This window comes from Cnephaeus nilssonii, assembly GCF_951640355.1.
Source record: "Cnephaeus nilssonii genome assembly, chromosome: 7".
NCBI classification, from domain to species: domain Eukaryota; kingdom Metazoa; phylum Chordata; class Mammalia; order Chiroptera; family Vespertilionidae; genus Cnephaeus; species Cnephaeus nilssonii.
The window spans coordinates 93,171,403-93,193,438 of record NC_137078.1 but is presented as its reverse complement, the minus strand read 5'-3'; the positions used below and the strand labels follow the sequence as shown (position 1 = coordinate 93,193,438).

Sequence of the window (22,036 nt, the reverse complement as noted above, 5' to 3'; positions counted from 1 at the left end):
TCTGGGTCTCACAAGGTCAAAACCAAGGTGTTGACTGACTGGGCTCTTATCTGGAAACTCCGGGGGAGAATCCATTTCTAAACTCATTCTGGTTGTTGCAGAATTCATTTCCTTGTGGGTGTAGGACTGGGGATCCGTCTTTGCTTGCTGGCTATCGACCGGGTAGCTTTCTGCTCCTATAAGCTGCCCATACTTTTTCTTCAAAGCCAGCAAGGATACATGGAGGCCTTCTTGGACCTTGAATCTCTTCCACCTACACAATGTGATATATGGTTTAGCTCTGCCTGTGCCAGCGCTATTTGGGTATGTGCAGGTCTGTAACGTGGACCTTGAAAATATGGAGTTACAGAGTTGACAACACCAGTCTCCATTGCACTCTTCTGAAGCATTTATTAAGCACTGCTGTAATCCTGAGAGTGTTGTGTATTATGGAAGTATTAAAAAAACACAACAGACAATTTTGTCTCACTGGGGAGCTGGGACTAATGATGCAGAGAGCAGGCAGTGGATGCGGTAAAAGAGAGCTCAATGCTAAAGCTGCAAAGCAGGAAGGATCTGGCAGGGGTGTGATTCCATGTCCTCGCATCTCCCACCAGACCGATTCCAAGCTCTTTTCATGGTCCAGCAACTAGCAGGTGCTTCGTAAATATTTGTCTAATAAGTGAACGAGTGAATGAATCCACGTGCTTCAGTTTTTCTACCTGGAAAACAGGGTGTTGGCCTCCCCGCAGGCTTATGGGCAGATCAGAAACCGGAGGACGTGTACACTTGGCCCAAAGGCAGAGCAGGTTCAAGCATCATGTCATCTGTTTGGGGGAGTGTCAGGGGCTGGCTTTGACATGCCCCTAGAGAGAGATTCGGGGAGAGGATTCACATCAAAGGCAAATACATGGCCAGCATTCTTACGAGATGCCTCCGGTGCCCCTGGGAGGAAGGGCAAGGGTCCACAGGGCTGGGTGGGCATAATGAAGGCAACTCGCTTTTTTTCCCCCTAAAATCCAACAGAGGACCTCCCTGCCCGGAGCTGGCTCAGGACAGGATCCGTTCTGTCCTTGGAGAAAGTCCGTTGTCCCTTGGGCCTAGGAAAGTTATTTTCATGACAACAGTGGGCTTTATCCATAGTATCTCCAAACTAGGAACCCCCTGAATGTCCCTCCATGGTAGGATGGATCAACCCATTGTGGTATTTCTTATCATGGAATCCTTCCCTGGGAACATCTTTTTTAAAGCATAAACTAATAAATGCAGCACATGGCTGAATGTCAAAAACATCATGTTGAGAAAAAGTAGCCGGACACCAAAGGGCACATCTTGCATGATTCTATTTATAGGAGGGTCAAGAGGAAGCAAAGCCAAGCTATGATGCAGAGGCCCGCACAGAGGTGATCCTGGGCGTGGGGGCGGCGACTGGCCGAGGGCGCAAGGGAACTCCCTGGGGGCCTGGGCATGTGCTGCATTTTGATGTGGGTGGTGGTTATGTGGGTGTGCAATATGTCAAGTTCCACTGAGGTGTTCACTTGAGATGTGTGCATGTTGCTGTTAATCAGACCTACCAAGAGAAGCAAATTCGTCCCGACAGTGGTAGCATCCCCCAGGTGTGGAGTGATACATTAGCCCTGTGCATCCATTCTCTCCAGCCCTGGGAGGTAGGCATCCGGATTCCTACCTCATGGATCAAAAGACGGGAGCTTGATATTCCAAGAGCACAGAGTTAGGAAGAGGCAGGGCAAGATTCCAACTTGGTTTCATGGCCTGACGCAAGCTCTTTCCTATCAGAAAGGCAGCTGGTCTGGGGTGGGGCTTACCCGGTATTTGCTTGCACATAGTAGGTGCACCCTGGTTTCTAAGTTGAACTAGAAGTATCCAGTTGTTGGGTTGTCCGCTCTCTAGGCCCTGGTGACAAGCTGGCCCCAGACATGGTCGGTACCACCTTTGCCTAGAGGTTGCCTCTCTGCCTTGGTCCCTGGAGGATGGGAATACAGTGCCCCCCTGCTCACCCCGCCCCAGCCCACTTGCTCCCCACCTGACCCCTCCACTCAGTAAGATGTCTACAATCTCTTCCTTGGCCTCCAGCAGGAAGAAGTCAGATGGGGAGTGAATCAGGCCCCGGTAGCCTCCGGGTGACAAGCAGGCACTCTATAACCGAACAACTGTAATCGGCTGATGTTTATCTTGCAGGATGGGTGCGTTTAATAAAGCATTAATATGAAGACCAGATTGCTTTTCCTGCCAAGCAGGCAGAGCGAGATTAGCGAGGAGGGAGCCGCGGCGCCCTCCCCGGGGAGGAGGGAGCCTGGAAGATGCTCTTTTGTGAGCTGGGACTCCTTTGCTTTGCAAATGCATTCTGCCAGGGGTGACCGTAGAAGAACTTTCTCGTAGGATTCGCCTATCACAAGAGCAAAATGGGTCCTGGAGGGCAGGAAGGATGCTCTCGCGGAGAGCTGATCCCCTGTGATGACGGGGAGGTTTGAGGGGAAGTTGGGTGCTAGGCACAGCTGGGATAACAGAGGGAGAGGTTTCAGCCACCTACACTCCCAGCTCCAGAAGGAAGTCCTGATGCTTGGGGACTCTCTCTGTGTCCTGGGCCTTGGCTCTCTTTGCTGCAGGGATTCTTATCCCTGGCACTGCTGGCTTTCGGGACTGGACGATTCTTGGCTGTCACGGGGCATCCTCTGCATGGTAGGATGTTTAGCAGCAACCCTGGTCTGAACCCAGCAGATGCCAGCAGCATCCCCCACCACCAGCTGTGACCACCCAGAAATGTCTCCAGATGTTGCCAAAGGCCCCCGGGGGCTGGGGGGACCACCCCTGGCTGGGGCCACTCTGCCTTTATTGGGCTATTTGGAACGGCTGCCAGAACGCAGATGCAGACCGCGCTGGACCAGCGAGGCTGCCGCGCTGATAACTGAACTGTGGGCTGGACGAGTCTGGATTCGGAGATTTCCTTCTGCAAAAATGAGCCCGTTCCCTGATCCGTCGGGGGAACACGCTGTCAGGCGAGTTTATTTAAAACGGACGCAGATCCAGAGCGCGAAGCCACGCTTCCTTCAGACCATCTCTTAAACGAGTAGCCGGAGGGAGACAGAACTGTCACTGAGCAAATTCCCTTTGCAAATGGCCAGGCCCTTTGGTGCCAACATGAGAAAACCCAGTCTCGTGCGCGTTGCCTTTTGGGGAGAGGAAAATAAAAGACCCAAAAAATTAAGGATTCCTTTATTGTGCCTCGAGCTTCGGAGCTCAGCAATTAATTCTTCCATGCTAACGGACTGTGTGTTTACGAGGCATTATTATTTCATGGAGGCCCATTTTAAACGGCAATTTTTTTCATTAAGCCGCCTCGTTTTACTGATGAAGACCAGTTTATAACCTCACTTAGACTGTGTTCCTTGAGTCATAACTATTTTTCTTTTAAAATATTTCTTAATAACCTCCCATCCATATTTTAAATTTTATCCCAAGTCAGAGAAGCCTTCTCGCTGCTCAGGAGTCTGTCCTCATGATTCTGGGTCATGTCCAAGGACTCGGGGCTGTCAGGCCCTCTGTGCACCCCGATTTAAAACCCCCCAGAGGAAACCGAACAGCCTCGGGGACTGACCTCTCAGCCTGACGAGTTGATGTATTTTGTTGCCTATTTATTCATCTGTCCATTCGCTTTTTTCTTTCACCAAGAACCTAGTGAGTGCCTACTATGGGCAATACATTAGTAGAATAACTGCTGTACAAAGCACTCCACAATTTCAGTGGCTTAACACAACAGTATTTTACTTCTCACTCCTATCACTGTCCGTCAGAGACCATGGGAGGGCATCACTTCATGCTGTCATTCAAGTGCCCTCGTTCTTTCTATCTTATGGCTCCGCCCTCTCCCAGGTCCTTAGAGCCCTCTCCATCCAGGCAGGAGGAGGAGAGAGGGGGTATGAACAATGGCATGGGAGAAGCCATATTATTGCCCCTACCAAGATTTAGTCACTTGGCCCCACTAAACTGCAAGGAAGGCTAGGAGCTGAGAGGGGGCGGATCACCCCGAGAGGATTCAAGACTTTTTCTGTGGAGCCCCGGGAGGCTCTGAGGGCCCGAGAAGGCCAGGGGTGAGCATCTTAGAGAATGAAGTCACTGTGGCTGCCGGAGGATGAGGATGGGCGGGCATGGATGGAAGTCCAAGACAAATCCTGATCTCGCAACATCCTCTCTTAACCTCTGCCATCGTCTGCTGACTACCCCCTGGACACGCAGGCGCCAGGGAGGAGGTCAGCACTCACTCCCACGGCCCCTGCAGCTGGCCCAGGGAGGCGCGGCTACCCTCATGATTGAAGTAGGCGGAGAGGAGTGAGTGAGCTACCAGGGCCACCCATGGCCATGGTGGGATTAGAACTGGGGTGACCAAGCTGCTTCAGTTTGCCACCCTGGTCTCAGAAACTCCCTTGGTCCTGGGCTGAGCACCTGGAAGGAAAGGAAATGGAGTTCGGGGCGCACACACAGCAGAGAGCAGGGACTGGGACAAGCAGGAGGACACGAGGGTCCAGATGGAGATGTGATTGGCAGGCCCACATCAGTCCCCTGCAGGAACCTATGCCCTCCACCCTGTTGTCAACCCAGGACATGCTGCTGCCCAAGGGAGTTCTTCCCTTACAGACACCTCAGGGCAATGGCACTGCCTGAGTAAGTCCTCCCTTCTCTGGCCGCAGTGTCTCCCACCCATAAAATGGGGTGAAAATGCCCCACCCTGGCTCTCCAGGGAATTGGGGGAGCATCGGCTATCTACAAAGGACCGTGGAACAGCCTTCTCAAAGCTTGTTATTAATTGTATAACCACATCATTATCAATAATGAAACACAAATTAATAATAAATAAACAAACTAATGATAAATAATACATATGTCAGGAATAATACATTAATACAACAAGGCTTTTGAGCATCGATGGCCTCTGACAGAGGAGGATCCGATTAGCTGTCTGGAGATCACACAGCGGGTATATTCCAGAAGACCCCGGGAGACCAGGGCAGGGGAGGGACCCCCGAAAGCAGCAGGCTGTCTCCAGGCAAACGCTGCAAAGTGTTTGAGGTCCCTGGTGGCCCAGAGCCGAGCTGGCCTGCTGCTGGGGCAGGTGAGAACCAAAGTGAGGGTGGGGCCTCCCCCTCTGGATAGTCTCCCCTGGCTCAGATGTAGGGTGGCAAATTCACAGCCCAATCACATCAGAATGGATGCTATCGCCAATGTTAGGCCAGATAGCTGAAGAATTTAGTCACCATGGATTCATGCATTCGTTCAACATGCCTTCGATGTCCGCGGTGTGGCCAGAGCATGCTAAGCACTAACAGCAGTTACTGAGACAAGCTTTTGCCCTCTAGCAGCTCACAGTCCACGGGGATAGCAAAAAAGGGTGTCACTAGGCAGTGGGTAGGGCTATGGCCGATGCCACGAGAGGGACACTTAGCCCATGATTGGGGTGCTGGGTATGGAGTAGGTGTTAGAAGAGGCCTCTAAGATAAACGATGGCTAAGCTACGACTTTAAGGGTTTATCAAAGCTGGGGGTGGGGGGTCAGGCGGGTCAAGTGATGGTAGGTGTTCCAGACAGAAGGATGACAGGTACACAGACCCAGCAGCCAGACGAAGCGAGGCATATTTGGAGAGCTCAGGACGGCCGAGGCCCGGCATACAAAAGGCAGAGAGACAGGAGAGGGGCTGAGGAGGGGCAGGCCATGAGTGTGAGAGGAAGGGGTCTGGACTTCGTCCCAAAGGCAGTGGGAAGACGAAGAAGGGTTTGGACCCGGGCGGGACAGCAGTGCCCTGGACTGCAGCATGATCCCATTCGTCCAGGGCTCCCTGCTCACCAAGCCCTGCCTCTGTCTCGTGCAGTGTTCTGGTGTTGTTTCATTCATTCATTTATTCATACAGCGCACTGGCCGAGCGCCTATCGTGTGGCAAACATTATGCACACCAGGTCCCTGACTTTAAGAAGCTCCCCGTCCGAGGACGGAGCCACACAGAGAGAAGCATATGATATGTTGCAATGTGATGCGGACAGGCTGTGATTGAGATGTTTACACGGGGCTGTGAGCTCAGAAGAGGGAGCATCAGACTCATATAAATCAAGGACCGGGTGACTGTGGCTCTGAACCTGAAAGGACGTGTGGAAATTTCCGTAGGTGAACTCAGAGGAGGAAGACAGTCCAGGGAGAGGAAGTGGCACAGGCGAGAAGAGCCTGAGGATCTCCCTGGCAGGGCTAGCGGGTGGATTCCAAGGTGGTACAAACGCGGCGTGAGACGGGCTGAGGTGGAGAGGCCAAGAGGCAAGATCATTGGGGGCCCAGCGGGCCATGGCCGAGTCTGAACTCAATCCTGAATCGGAAGGCATTGGGCTGGGAAAATGAATGGCATGGACCAGAGAGGGGGCGTCATTGCATTTACGCTTGAGAAATATCATGGAGACGCCGGTGTGGTGGGCGCGTTGGAGGGACAAGGCCGGAGGCTGGACACCAGCGAGCTGGCTGTGCAGGGTCCTGGGGGAGGATTGTCAGGGCCCAAACCCAAGCAGGATCGGGGTGGGGCAGGGTCTGTTGGACAGGGTCTCCTGCCTGGCCCCCACGAGAGGCCCCTGGATACTCCACGGTGGCACCAACACTGGTCCGAGCAGATGGTGTTGGAGAGGAGGATCAGAAGGCACCTGAGGTCAGGGGAGGCCCTGGAGCTGCCTGGGCCGAGGCCCACAGGGAGGGGGTGCTTCTGAGAGGGCCTCTGGGGAACGCCACCCACTCTGATGGCGGGGAGGTCTGGGGAAGGGGCGGGATTAATTTGTTCCTGCTTTCAACACACACTCTGATCCAGGCGCTGTCCTAGGCACGCGGGTCGCATGGCAAATGGAAGCCGTTCTCGGCCGTGTGCATGTGCGGTAGTGAATGTGCACTGAATACGCCACTGCAGGTGGTCTCAGTGGCCTGCGGGGCAGGGAGGGCAGGTTTGGGGACTGATAGCCTGGGGAGCGAGAGAGAGCTTCTTGAGGAAGTGAGGTTCCCGTGAGTCCTTGAAGGATGAGCAAGTGTTGCCCAAGCAGAGCGAGGGCTTGGGACAGAGGGGACAGCGAGAAGGGGCAGGGGAGGAAGAGGAGGACACAGCAGGACTTGGATGGGGCCTAGGAGCTGAGAGGAGCCAGCGACACCAGAGAGCTGGACGTGGCCAGGTCACCCTGAGAGGATTCTCGACTTTTTCTGTGGAGCCCCGGGAGGCTCTGAGGGCCCGAGAAGGCCAGGGGTGAGCATCTTAGAGAATGAAGTCACTGTGGCTGCTGGAGGAGGAGGATGAGCGGGCATGGATGGAAGCAGGAAGTCCAAGACAGATCCTGATCTCGCAACGTCCTTCCTTACTTGTTTGCATGTAACTAACATTTTTCTATATCATGTTGATTTTTTTCTCTTTAATGCTCAGGAGCCCAGGTATAGGGGACAGTTAGGTTCAGGGCCTCAGGTCTGGTAGGGTTAACCACCGCCATCGTCTGCTGACTACCCCCTGAACACGCAGGCGCCAGGGAGGAGGTCAGCACTCACTCCCATGGCCCCTGCAGCTGGTCCAGGGAGGCGTGGCTTCCCTCATGATTGAAGTAGGCGGAGAGGAGTGAGTGAGCTACCAGAGCCACCCCTGGCCATGGTGGGATTAGAACTAGGGTGACCAAGCTGCTTCAGTTTGCCACCCTGGTCTCAGAAACTCCCTTGGTCCTGGGCACACTGAGACACCTGGTCACCTTAACATAATTTACATCTTTTCAGTGTACTCCCCCCACGGAAACCCTCACTGACTCCTGCCTACCCACGGGCCAGGCATGAACCCGACCTCCAGAAGCAGCCCCTCTGAGCGGGGAGCGGGGAGGGGCAGCGCTGGGATATTGCAAGTCAGTTTCCGGACAGAGGAGCTATTTGTCATCACCTTATGGGGAGGGCGCCGGTTCCTAAATATTGCCTGCGATTTTGCTAAATGTGTCTTAACGGGAGCCGTATAAATGCTGTCGGAGATAGAGGGGAGAGTGATGGCAGCCTTCGGGATAATGAACTACTTAGTTAAGATGAATCCGTGCCACTCCTGATGCTGCGCCTCGATACCAGGGGTGGGGGTGGGGGGAGTGACGCATGGGGGCTGACTGGTGGCAAAGTCGATGCTGGAAAAGACGGAGTCTGTCTTTAGCTGGTGGCTGAGTAACTGGCAGACACTTCTCGGAGAAATGGCGGTGCGTCGTACCGGAAACGAAGGTGGCAAGATCCGGGCTCAGTGAACATCGGACATGGGACTGATTAGAGCAGAAAGGCCCCCACAATGCCGCTCATCCCTCATTTTACAGATGAGGAAACTGAGGCCCAGAGAGACGGGCGACCTGCCTGAGGTCCCAGAGCTGGTTGGCAGCTGAGACCAGAACTCACGTCCTGCGTGACCTCAGCACGTCGCATGCCTCTCCTCCCGGTGATCGCAGGCGGTGGTGAAATGAGACTGGCTTCAGGGTCGGGCAGATCTGGGTTCAAGTCCCGGGTTTGCCGCTTATATCGCAGCCGTAGAGCCAGGCACTCCGAGACTCCGAACCGCAATCCCTCCCACGACAGAGGAATACCCACAGGGTGGGGTGAGGATGGGGAACGCACATGGGAGAAAGCGCAAAAAGCAGCTCGTGTCTAATTCTGATTTCAACACTGTTGAGAATGGAACTCGCGTGGCAGAAGGCGAGGCAGATGTGCAAACAGGCAATTACACTCCGGTGTGACATACACAGCGATCCTAGCGTCATGGAAGGCGGGCACGGGCTGTTGCGAGAGCCGATGAGAAACCCGGAGTGAAAGTGCTGGGAAAACTGGAAGGTTCCATCCCTACACCAGGAGGATGGCTCTGATCCTTAGAGCCCAGGCCTCCTCCTTGCTCTGCAGCCTGGAGCCGCTCCTCAGTCCCAGGGGGCTGAGAGGAGGAGGAGCCTCCGCCAGGAATGGCTCACCCTGTCCTCTGCCCTCTGTGGCTCTCAGTAGGGGACCTCGGGAGCCAGAGGCACAGTGACTTCCGCCTCAGCTTGGAGAGGTGTTTCCTGATGTTGGTTCCAAAGGGCTCCAGCAGGACCGGGACCAGGGGCTGGCCAGCGGGACTCAGGGTCCTCCTTGAATTCTGCATCGTGGGCATCTCGCTTGCCTCACCCTCATCCCGGCCCTGGTTGGCGTCCCACAAAGATGCTCGGTCAGAGAGGGGCCCCAGCGTGTACCAGGGCACGAAAACCTTTCCTACCAGGGCCCACGTGTGGAGTCACAGCACGCTGAGCGCGCTGCAGCCTCGGGGCCTTTGCACGTGTGCTGGGCTCTGTCTGGAATGATCTCCCCCTGGGTCCCCAAGTGCTCATGCCTCCCTTTATTCTGGCCTCTTCAGACCACCTGGTGCAGAGCAACCCCTCCCCCCTGGCCCTCTGCCGCTTTACCTGGATTTACACGTGCCCTCCTGGCATGTTTGCAGGTGTCTGTTTGTTTGTTCATTGTCTCCTCTGCTGGAACGTCAGCTCCATGCGGGCCTGTTCTCGCTGCTGTGTCCCCGGTGGCTAGCACAATGCCTGATAACCAATAGAGTCTCAATAACTTGTCTTTCACGAATGAAGGCCAGACAGGAAGAAGGAAGGAGAGAAAGGTTCTGAGAGTGCTTGAAGGGAAAGAGCGTGTCTAACTTGGTATAACCCAACATCTCCCACACTTAGTTGTGGATCAGAGCATCTCGTTGCTGAAGCACCCACTAAGAGTTCCTTCCTTTCTACACACTCTGGGAAATGCTGTCTTACGGCGTCAGAGCCACCGCACTCAGGCACCCACTTCGAATCCTCCCTCTGCTGCCCCAGGGACCCCTGTCTCGGCTGTGCGGGGGGCTGTTCTCTGCTCCTGGCCTGGCATGCCCCCGTGAGTTCCCCCCTCCTTCCGGTGGGAGGGGCCCTTCCCTGGTCTTGAGCTAGTCAGCCATCCGGACTGACGATGCTCAGCTAACTCTTAGCTGTAGCATCACAGGTGAGATCCTAGGGGAGGGCAGCCCCCCCGGAAAGGTGAGCCCAGAGGTCAGCCCCAGGACGGGAATCCGGATGGGACCAGGTCCCGGACTCCTGCCGTGGTCTCCCAGCGGCACACCCCTCCTCCCCAGGGTTGGGTGTGACGTGTTTGCCCCCCCTTTTCTCACCTCACCCATCATTAGTAAGCCTGTGCGTAGCATGGTGGTCATGAAGGAGCAGAAGGTCTGGGTTCGAGTTCCAGCTCTGCCCTAGGGCTGTGTGATCGGGGCAGGTGCCTTGGCCTCTCTGTTTTCCCGGTGGAACGTGAGAATAATACCTGTACCTCTCTCCTAGGGTGGTCACGATGGGTCCATCCCCCTGAGGGCAGCCTCTTTGTCAGGGTTTGGGATCCTGGCTGGGCCTGGGGACTTCCCTGATTGCTCAAGCTGGGCAGGTCCCCCCTCCGAATCATTGTCCCCCACCTTCATCCCACCATCACACACCCCCTGAGTGTGAACCTGTATTCCCACGGCATTCCTGGAGGGCGGGAGGTGCCTGAGCCTCCTGCTTCCCAGATCCGGTCCAGCGCCTGTGCAGAGCAGATGGGAGCAAACACTGTGGCCGAATGAAGGAAGAGAGGAGGAGGCGGAAGGCCGGCCCCTCTGACCTCCGTTCTCTCAGGCCCATGGCTCTGGGGCTCCCTGTGTGCCGACTTAGGTGTACGTTAGAGGCTGCCCAGCGATGAGCCCCACATCTCCCCCGCCTCACCCTGGGCCATGGCACCTGAAGCCTTGGCCTGTGGAGGCCGAGTCTGACTTCAGCGTCCACATTGATCCTCCCAGGTCGATGTCTGTGTTTTACCCGGGAGTGTTGTAGCCATTACGCTCCAGGCAGGGGCCAGGGCCCCGGGCTCGATCTGCTCAGGTCGCCTGCACAATTGAAACCCCTGAGCCCATCCTGGCTAGTTTTCTCATTAAGACGATTGGACTGGATCGATCCATGAGGTCGATGGCTGGACATCAGCCGGTGGGAAGCCAATCGGATGAGCCCGGATGATAAACCCACGAAGGAGGCCCCCCGCCGAGCTGGAGGGGGCACCCAGCCCTCTCGGATGGGGCTCAGGGAGGCAGGGGGCGTCAGAGGCCTCAAGGCTGGACTTGGTGTGGAGGCAGCTCTGTTCCCCTGGGCAAGGCACCAAGTGAGCGTCCCCAGGATGTCCGGGACAGCTGTGGGCGAGAAGTAACATCTGGAGCTTGCAGAAGTTTGAAAGTTCTTCCCAGGCACTCAGCCCATCGTCACCTTCCACCACGTCACCATCCCCAGGGCCAGGGTTAGGAATGCCTCTCCCCTTGGGGGGCAGGGTGCGTGCAATGCGGGATTTGGGGTCCAGGGAGCAAACAGCAGTCCCCCGGGGCTCTCCTTCCTTTCCACCAGGAGTAATTGGGTTGCGAGGCTGGGAATGGAGGGATCTGGCACCTATGACACCATATCCTGAAGTGGGTTTCGCCGGACCCTGGCTGCATGGGTGCTGATGGTGCTTAGGGAATGGCTACGGGACCCGTAGTCAAATAGGTTTGGCAACGCGAGATGAAATGCGTTTTAGCATGCTCCCTTCCTGCGCCGCCCAGCAGGCTAACACACATCCGGGGCTCTCTGAAAGGGGGTGGTGTGAGTGTTTGACCACAGAAGGGTTTTCCAGGGAAATCTTGTAGAAATACACGGCAGCCCTCCCTCGCGTGCTAGCAGGCACCGCTTTGACAGAGAATTCATCCCAAGAAGAAGTGTTGGGATTGGAGGGTTCCACCAGAGCCAGGGAAATTGCCAGAAAGGGGACGCCAATGAGAAGGAAGGAGAAAAGGATGGTGGCTCATTCTGGCTCGGTTACTCATCACAGAGACTACAGAGAACAGCGCCCCCTACAGAGGTGCCGGCCCTCTCCACCACCCGCCTGCCCCGATCAGCCCGCCCTCCTGATCAGCTCGTGCCCTCAACTCCTCATTCTCCTTTTTTCCCCCCCATAGGCTACTTGACTGTCAACATTGAGCCTCTTCCACCCGTGGTGGCTGGTGATGCCGTGACCTTGAAGTGTAACTTCAAGACAGATGGCCGCATGCGTGAAATCGTGTGGTACCGGGTAAGTCGCCACCACTGTCCCCTTCACTCCCCTGGCCAGGGCTAAGGGTGGGGTCCCCAGAGCCCGTCTGGAGACCCTCCCAGGCGGAGCTATGCCCTCAGCCCTCAGCCAGCCCCGAGCTGTCCTGTGCCCTCTGCCAGGCGGGGATCCTCCGCCGACACCCTGCTCCAAGACCGCTTCGCTCCGTCTTTCCTCTGCTCTCAGATCTGTCTCGTTCTGGTCCCGTTGTGCCCATGATGCCGCCATGCCCGGGAACCCGCACAAGCACCCAGGACGCTGCGTGTGGGCCCTGGGGCAGGGGAACACCCATGGGGTGCTGACGGGTGGCAGTTCGGGCAGGAGGCTTTGGGTGCTGTTTTTGGCAGGGGAGAGAGAACAGGACAGCTTCCTGCCTTCTTAAAAACCAAACTACAGACCTGGTCTGCCTTCCAGTCCGTCACATAGAGGACTCGTCCTGGTGGCTGGCACCCTAAGTCTAGGTCTGAGAAGGGGTGTCGCTAGAGATGTGCAGATGCCCACCAGCAGGAGGACCAGCTTGTGGTCTCGGGCACGAGTGTTGGTCTTTTCAGGCATGGATGGAATCCTTCCTGTGTCTGCACGGGGCATCCCGGACGGGACGCATTGCCTTCCTCTCACAATGAGCGTCTGGTTTGCCCAGAGCGAGGCACGCCGTCTCGGGAACAGGGTCAGCGGAGGGCTCCCCTTCCATGATCTAAAACAGAGGTTGGCAATTTTTTTTTTTTTCAATGAGGCCCAGAGAGTAAATATTTTCCTCTCCAGCGACCATATGGTCCCTGTCGCCACGACTTCGCTCTGCTGCTGCGGTGTGAAGACGGCGACAGGCAGCGTGTGGATGGAAGGGCATCTCTGGTTCCCATAAAACATTCCTCGGGGGGGCCGCAACTTGAATTTCACGTCATGTTCACGTGTCGCAAAGTATTCTCCTTTTTTATCCTTTTCAACCATTGAAAACGATTTTTAAAGACATTCTGGTCTTGAAGGCCACACAAGACAGGCTGTAGGCGGAATTGGCCCCATTTTGCCATAGTATGCCAGCCCCTGGTGTGAAATGGCACTTCTCGAACCTCTTGTAAGCGGCGCCGCCCTCTCCTCCAATGTGACCAAGGATGACAGTCAAATGGAGCTGCTGTCCATGCCGCGGATGGAGCTCGGAGGAGAGAGTGCGAAGTGGGGAGTGGGGGTGTGGGAGGGGGGAGGGCACAGCTTGGTGATCAGGCATCTGAAACTGGTTCCTTTGTTCCTCCGAGTTCTGTCCACACCCACGGCGCAGCGCGTGGAGCCTGCTGGCTCACGCTCACCCTTTGCGGCCGGGACTCAGAGCCGCTCCCCTCCATTTCCTTCCTGCTCCTGGTCCAGTCTTGCTTTGAAGCATCCTGCCCTTGCACGCTTTCTTGCACTTTTTGGTCTTTGATTCATCATTGGCTGGTGACGGTTGTTTTGTCAGCTGTGACCCGGGTTCCTTTGAACCAAAATTGTTGTTCTCTGTCTTCACATGGTAGCCCGTCCCCCTTAGATTCACCTCCAGGGCCCCCCACCCAAGCAGCCGGGCCCCCACAGGTGTGACGCTGACTTCCGGGGGCCCCGGCGTTAGAGGAGGGCTCCATCCTAGATAGATCGGCGGGCCTAGAGAGCGCCGAGGCATATGTTAGATAGCGCCACGAACTGCATTGCTCAGAGGCGTGTTTACATGATACAGGAACTGCTTGGCTGACACGCTGTGAGCATCTCATTAGCACCTGGCAGAAGCCCTGGGATGAATTAGCTCCAGCTCCTCGCTGCTGACGATGGGGCCCGTCTCTCGCTCAACCATCCGGAGATGGGATCTGAGTGAGGGGCAGTGAAAGACCTGCCCAGCTGGCAGAGAGAACTAGGGATACCCAATGGGAACAGTTAATGGGGGTGGAGGTGTGTGTGTGGGGGGGGGGGAGCGTGGAGACAGGGAAATACCAGCAGGCACATCACTGCCTGCCCAGCCCTTGGAGCAAGTATCCTCGCGCTTGTTTGAAATCAGCTGTCGCTATCACAGTGGTGAACATCTCTCTAGGGCGGTCGCTGCCAGGGCGGGGGAGATGCCGGTGCCAGGCCCAGGCCCAGGCATAGGAAACCGGGAGCCGGCCTCCACGTGGCTCAATTCTATGTTCTCTGAGGCTGGGGGATGGGGATGGGCAGGAGGAGAATGCCCAGCTCCCAGTGCAGACAGAGACTTTCCCTTCCCTTCTCCACCCCAACACGGGGCACCCCGGCCCACCCCATCCCTGCCGCAGCCTCACCTCCCTCCACCCGGGCCTGTGATCACGTAGATTGCTTTAAGAATCTCTTACGGTGTCAAGCCCTGCATATCAGGCCATGGTAGGCTGCACTAATTAATTTATTTCATTTCACATCCTTTGACGGAGGGCCTCTGGAGGGGGGGGGGGGATGCAGATGTATGCAAATCACATGCAAATTGCCCACTGGATCAAAATGCTTGGGTCCTTTTGATTCTGTAGCTGGACTGAGGTAGCAGCTCAGCTGACTTGGGACTCTCCGTGGGGCCAGGCGAGCCCCGCGTGCCCGGTCTGTGATGGTAAGGATGGAGGTGGAGGATGGGAGGAAGCTACAGGGAAGTGGCTCCAGGCTGCCAGCTCCCTCTGCCTGCTGCCACTCCGGCCTTCCCTCACAGATTGCCTCTTTTCCAAGGAGCCGACTGAATGGAGAGAGATAAGAGGCTACCAAGATGGGGGCACCAGGAACCACGGCGGGGCAGGGCTTCTGGAGGGAGTAGGAGAAGCATCAACAGGAGCCCCAGTCTCCTTCCCCAGCCAGACCGCCCCCCCCCCCCCCCGAGCACGCCTCACCCCCCAGCTCTCCCACCCAACCAGGAGCTGCCGAGCCAGTGTTGTTTGTTTTCTGTACATGTGTTTGCCTCCCCAGCTTCCTTTCCTCATCCTCCGTGAATGAGCTCACAGAGCCCGGCTTGGAAGGAAATGAATAGATTACACAGGCCCAGCCAGGGCTGAGTCTCCAATCCCTTTAGAAGGCAAAAGCAGGGCATTGTGGTGAGGCCACCCCTGCCCGCTCAGCCCCGTGGGCATGGAATGGCTCAAAACATGTGTAAAGCCCAGCAGCCTCTCCTCTGGTCCTGAGGACATTGTCTTAGGAATGGGGTCGTCCTGAGCTTTCAGAAATGCAGTGAGTGGATCGGATTCTTTGGGCAAAGTGAGGGAGCTGATGAAACTGCCTGGAGCAAAAGGGATTGCCTCTTTGGGGTTAACAAGACCTCTGGCTGAATATTTGGGAAGGTCTTGCCTTGTGGACCCCTTGGGAGTAGGGTAGTGGGGGGAAGGAGAATAGGAGGAGGTAGCCTCCTCCTATTCTCCTTCCCCCCACTACCCTACTCCCAAGACACTTTACCCCACAAACTGGCCAATATGTAGAAGACACTTTACCCCACCTCAGACACTTTACCCCACAAACTGGCCAATATGTAGAAGATGCCAAAACTGTAGCCTAGACTCAAAGAAGTGTACATGATCAGAGCCCCTGGGTCTGTGCTGTCCAGTGTGGTAGCCACTAGTCACGCGTGGCTATTTAAGTTTAAATTGAATTAAATCAGATTAAGTTTAAAGTGTTTTTCCTTGGTCAGACCATCCACATTTCAAGAGCTCACTAGCCGCATGTAATCAATGGCCCCCATATGGGACAGAGCAGCAGTATGGAGAACATTTCCATCAGCACAGAAAGATCCACTGGGCAGCTTGCTGTAGATATTTTTAAAAATGTTCCGTGGTCTCTGGTATATACTGTGCTTTCCTATTAAAGAAATAACCGTGGATTTCATTGAACCCGCGTCCCAGGAAAACTCACTCTAAGGTGAATCTCAGAGAAATGAATTGTATTTGTTTTGTAACCTGCCATCATTAGAGTGTGGGGCACGGGGCTGGGTGGGAAGACGGATCATCTTCTCAGAAGACTTCTTTGAAAACATAGAGATGTCGAGAGAGTTGTCAGGCCCTTAAAGTTCTGGGTATCTTCATTGTCTATCAAAGCCCTGTTCAACCTAAGGATGCTTCCCAGCCCTTTTGACCATCTCCCGATGCTTTCTCCCCTGTTCATGGGTTCCTCCCCTAGTTTTGAGTCTCCCGGGCTCTGTCTTCACAGCTCAGCCACATAGCTCTCCTGGTTCCCTAGAACACCACAGTGGCTAATAGAGTAGAGGTGCAATTCCATTTATGGCCAGTAGGAGGCTCTCACTTAACAACCAAACTATCTTAGCGTTCAAGTCAGGACTTGGTTCTAGAAAATGAGTGATAAATAACATCCTTTACTTAATCATGTCTATTCATTTACACCTATAATTGGAGTTTATTAGGGAATGCTGCTAATACTAATCTGAGTGGCTAGCATTTGAGCCTTTACTATGTGCCATGCATACATGCCTACCTTTCATTTTCCTGTTGGCATTGCGAGGTAGGTATTATTGTTAAGCCTATTTTTCAGATGAAGAAACTGAGACCATTCAAAGAGACTATCTCAGCTCATGTTGCTGTCCCTGATTTCTGCAGAAAGTTCTAGATACTCCCTACTCCATAATCCTTCTTTGTGGGTCTACACTCCATCATCAAAACACCCGTCTGCCCACTGAGCGTCTTGAGCACAAGGGCCAGCTGCATCCTACTAGGTATGCCTAGTAGTCACCTCAGGAAGTCTTTGTTAGGTGAACAAATGGTAGAGCTGTAAATATAAACGCATGTGCACGTTTGACCAACCACACCAGGTACCCACTTCCGTTTCCGGTGGCCATATGTATACAACTGATTGCATCATTCTGCTTGGGGCTGAGTGTGAGTCTTTGAATACTCAGGGCTTTGTGGAATATGGATAAAAGGAACGTTTCTTATCGGGGAACACTGTCTAAACTCATTTAGTTGGAGGTCCAGCAGGCAACGCCAAGGTCTGTTTAGATCATAGAAACCCATTAATCAGCCATAGAGGATCATGGGAATCTAACTGTTCACAGCAGTTATTATCTCTCCTTTGTTTTATCTCTTTCCTTCACAATTTGTTCCCAAGAGCTGCGCTGGTCCCATATTACAAGGCACAGTGAAGAGAGCCATGGAGCGAGATAGTGAGAAGGTCTACAAACAGTGGCACCCCCACTTTCAGGAGCCCCTTTTCTGGCCTCTTTCATCTTGTGGGGATCGTGTGCCTGGGTGTTTGTTTCGTGGTGTAAACGCCTCCTCCATGATGCTACCTGGCTACACAAGCGCCCGCTCTGGGGCTCCCTGCTGGGTTCCTTTGTAGTGAGAGCTCATGGCTGTTTGGGGCCTTCAGAGAAAGGGTGAGGCGGAAGGCTGGGAAAGGGAAGGTAGACAGAGAGAGGACTTAAGCATCAGAATGCCTGCAGATGAATTCAGGGTGTGTGACTTTGGGCAGTGGCCTGACCTTTGTGCATTTCAGAAACCTCATCTGAAATTGGACACAAACACACCCGCATCATAGACTTAAATGAGGTAATGTCTGCAACAAACAAGCCCAGTGCTTCCCTCATTATGGCACCGATTCAATCGATGGTGTCCGTGGTCCTATCCTGTCTCTTGGTAGCTTAGGGGATCCAGAGAGGAAAATTATGAAACATGAGTGGAAGGTGTTTTGGGAGGATCACCAAGATCAGATTCCTTGAATTCCATCCTACCACCTACATTCACCAGGCAGGTGGGCAGAGACCACCCTTTATGCTGGAACTCTTTGTCCCTATGTGGTTCTGCTGGTGAATTCATTGGGTTTCAATTCTTGGAAATATCATTACATAGCTCAGCCTTTTCAGTGGGTCTTAGCTCTCCCTGAAGTAAGGAGTTATTCCAAAATGGCTTTACTGGCATTGCCTCTCTGTGAATCTCAGTCCTTGACTCGGTCCTTTTGTTGTCTGAAACAAAATAGAAAATGATTATCATAAAGGGCATTACAGTCTGCTGGCCTCATAAGAGCAAGAAGGCAGGTACACTCTTGGTGATGCTTGTAGACCAGGGCCCACGTTCTGGAGCACAGAGCTGGACCGCCCCTCTGGCCCCTCTGGCTTGGAGCCCAGCATGGCAGCTACTCAACCTGGCTGCTCCTGGCTGCTCCCCTGGCCCCCAGCCTGATCCCGGGCTCACAGATCTTACAGCTCCAAGATCTGGAGAAGGAAGGGAATAAGGAAGACAAGAGATCTTCCTCACACAGTCAGAGCCAAGCAGGCCCAAGCTGCCTTGTCCCCCTCCCCCTCCCCCCCCCCCCCCCCCCCCCCCCGCCCTTAGCCTTCCAAAGGGGCAGACTCCTCTGATGAGCAGTGTTCCACACCCAATCTTATCACACCGGCCAGATAAGAGGAGAGAGTACCAGAGAGAGAGCCCACCAAAGGACAGTTGACTGTAAAATAAATATAATAACACATAAAGGAGAAATGAGAATATGTTTCTAAGTCTAATTCCATTGCAATTATTTTATTCTATCTTCAGCCGTAGCCTGTATCCATTCCAGACCCTTACAGGTCCTTCTTCCAGGGATGGAGTGGTGGGAGAAACCTTCAGCTCCCCCTAGAGGTCAGAGTGTGAAGTGCAGTTATTGCTGCCCCATCCATAGTCTACAGTGTAAGCTTGGTTGTCAAGGGGTTGCCCACTGTGGCTGCTTTTTAGAATGTTCAGAGGGACCTGTAAAGATACACTATCAGCTGGGCCTCCTCCTCCAGTTATGGAATGAGAATCTCCAGGATTGGAGCCTCAGGGCATTTATACTTTTAACCAGCTCCCTCTGGAGATGGTAATGCCCTCGGCTCAGCCAGGGACCACGTTCTGGTGTTTGGGAAACTGAGAGAGGGAGCTGCTCCATTCATTCATTCATTCATTCATTCAACATTAATTCAGCACATGGTTCCTGAGCCAGATGGTTCCAGACACTGGGGGCACATCAAGAAACAAGACAACAAGATCCCGAAGTCATGCAGTCTACCTTGGGGGAGGAGTTAAAAAGATAAACAAACAAGAAAATTACCAGATAGTAACAAGGGCAGTGCATACAGTGAAAATAGGCTGATGGGATGGAAAGGGATTAGTGGGCAGGAAAAGACTCATTTAAACCAAGATCTTAACCCTTTGTGTGCCATAAGCATCTTAAAGGCAACAAGAAACCCGCAATGCCAAGGGGAGGAGTTGGAGCATTCCAGGCAGAGGGAGGAGCAAACGCAAAGGACCTATGTTAGGAACAAAGAGCAGAAGGAATCCAGCCCGTGGCCTTGGGAATGAAGCCAGTGGGGAGAGGGAGAGGTGAGGCAAGACGGGTGGGCAGAACTGCTCGTGCCAGGCCCTGAGCTCAGGGACCTGGATCTGGAGTTTTTCTAAGGGCAGCCTTGGAGGGATTTAAGCAGGAAAGTGACAGGACCTAGTTTACTCAACGAAAAGGTCACTTCTTGGCGGAGACCAGATTGTAGGGGAGGCACAGCTAGAGCAGAGACCACAGTTCAGGCGAGAGGCAACAGTGGCTTGGGTGAGGACGCGGATGGGGGCGACGATGGGGGAAGGAAATGCTGCGGTGACTTGCAGGGAGAGTGGTAGGGATGCTCAGGTGTGGAAGGGGTGAGAAGGGAGGATTCAGGGTGACTCCTGGCTTTTAGGCCTGAGCAGCCAGGTGTGGGGGACAGTGCTATTCACTGAGACTAGGAGGAGAGGAGGGAGGAGACCTTGGAAAGGATTCTCTGGGTTAGGGTCCATGTGGCTCTACCCCGTGGAGATGGAGCTGTGGAGGCTACGAATGGAATTCTGGGGAGATTTCTGCTTGGGGGGTCATCAGAGTATGGATGGATTTAAAGCCACGAGCCTGGGTGAGATGACCAAGGGAGGGGGTGAAAGAAGAGTACCCCGTGTGGGACCCTGGGCACCCACGATTCACAGACAGAAAAGTAGCCCAGCCAGGAGACTGAGAAGCAGCGGCCAGCGTGAAGAAACCTGGGAGGGGGTGCCCAGGCCCCCGGGGAGAACAGTCAGCCCTGCCCAGTGCTGCAGCGAGCTGAGTGAAGATACGAACGGAGAAATGACCGTGGCTTTGGCAACATGGTGCCCTCTGGAGACCTGGACAAGAGTAGCCTCCTTGGAGTTAGGACGGACAGAAGCTAGAGTGAACTGAAGGAAGCATGGCCTTGAGGTTTTGACTATTAAGGGGATCTGACCTTGAACTTCTGGACAAATCTTTGCAGATAGCTTGCTATCTTTGCACGATTGCTTCTATTTGGCTCATCTCCATTTGCATGTTCTCCATAAGCTACCAAGCACGGTACCTATTGTAAACGTCCCCAGCCTTGCCATCCGGAACTGTGGCAGCCTTGCTCCCCCTCCAAAACGGGAAAGTGTTCAGGGGACTCTAGAGTGAGTGAGCAACACAGCTGGTATTTGGCAAAGAGATCTCAGCTCTACCATCCAGTGAACTCGGTGGCCTCTGGACCGCAGCCGTTCACTCAGCCTTCCTGAGGCCCTGCTCGGCGCTGAGCACGGTACCCAGGGCTGGAGATGTACAGATCAGTGGACTCACCTCCCCCGCGGGCAGAGGTTCCGGTCCAGCCAGGTGCCATTCAGTGGTAAAGATCCGTTTCCTCATCAGGCCAATGGGCTTGATCAACTTCCCCTAAAGCATCTCACAGGGGTTTGTGTCAAACAAAGGATGCGCTTGGCAGACAAGTCGCTCCATCACCGTGGGCGCAGGGGAGGCAGCCTTCGCCTGCATTACTTCACCCTCTTTCCCGCCCGGCCTGGTCTTACTCATCCTCTCCTCTGCGGAGGCCCCTGACCTGGCTCACCGAGATGGAATTAAGAGATCCTCCTGCTGTCCTCTCCCCCCAGCGTGGTGTACGTCCTTCGATTAGAGAGCCGTCACCTGGATTCCCTTATCCATCTTGTCTTTATGTCCGTGGCTGACTTTTATTTATCTGCTTCTGCAGTGAGTGCCGCGGTGCCGGCAAGCCCCGGCCAGGGTCCTTCTGTGGGGCCTCTGATGCCTAAGACGTAGGTGGATAGGCTTCTGGGGGTGCTTGAAACCCAGGAAATGAGTCCAATATGTTGTGTGCATTTGGGGGGGGCGGGGACTGAAGATTCTCCAAGGAGTCTATGAGCCCCTGAGAAGGTCAAGAGCAGCAGCAGCAGGTGCCCAGGTGTCTGTGAGTGTGCAGGCATCATCTCCACCTTTGGGTCATCACAGTCCATGCTCCGGATGCACGTAGGAGACCCAGGGCTGCGGCACCAGCAGAAAGCCTGGGGGACCTGAGCTCTCCAGGGAGCTGGGGAGGTGGTGCGGCCGTCAGCCTGAGGTGGGGAGAGCAGTGGGCCTGGGGGAACGGTTAGACTCAGTCCCGGTGCCATAGGACGGTCAGCAGGGGTGTGCCCGGGCCGGGAAAAGGAGATAAGGTGGGAAGAAAGGAAAGGCTTGCTCTCGCAGCCCGCCATCGCTCTTCCTGGCACAGGGGGAGGCATTCTGACCAGAGAAATCCATCCTCTTTGGGGAACTAACCTCAGGTTTCTGCTTACCGGCAATGACACCGTTTCCCTGCCCGGAGGTTTTCATGTGGGCCTGATGAGAACCCTTGGCTCCCTCATTGTTGAGTCGAGGTGCCAGCAGTTGTCGTGGACACCCGGGTAACTAGAGGTTCTACTGGGCCACAGGTGGACTCCGCCAGGAATAAGCGGTCCCATTGGATAGTAGACTTGCCGCTCGAGAAGGTAAAGGACTTACCTCGTCCGGGGAGTTTGTCCTCACTTGCCAAGTGCACAGAGGAGAAAGAGCAGGGGTCTGGGAGCCAAATGTCGTGCTGTGTGACCTTGAGCAAATCACTGCCCCTCTCTGAGCCTCAGGATCTTCATCCGTTCCATAGAAGGGTGACGTGAGATGGTCTCTA

At 54.6% G+C, this 22,036-nt stretch overlaps 1 protein-coding gene across 1 annotated transcript in view; it reads left to right on the top strand.

The window, feature by feature from the left end:
* The window catches only part of IGSF21 (immunoglobin superfamily member 21), a gene marked incomplete at both ends in the record, with an annotated part of 207,399 nt that overhangs the window by 77,933 nt on the left and 107,430 nt on the right, over positions 1-22,036 (top strand). The window contains one exon of the mRNA XM_079776571.1: positions 12,008-12,120. Coding sequence (XP_079632697.1) covers positions 12,008-12,120 — 113 coding nt within the window. The remainder of the gene's footprint in view (positions 1-12,007; positions 12,121-22,036) is intronic.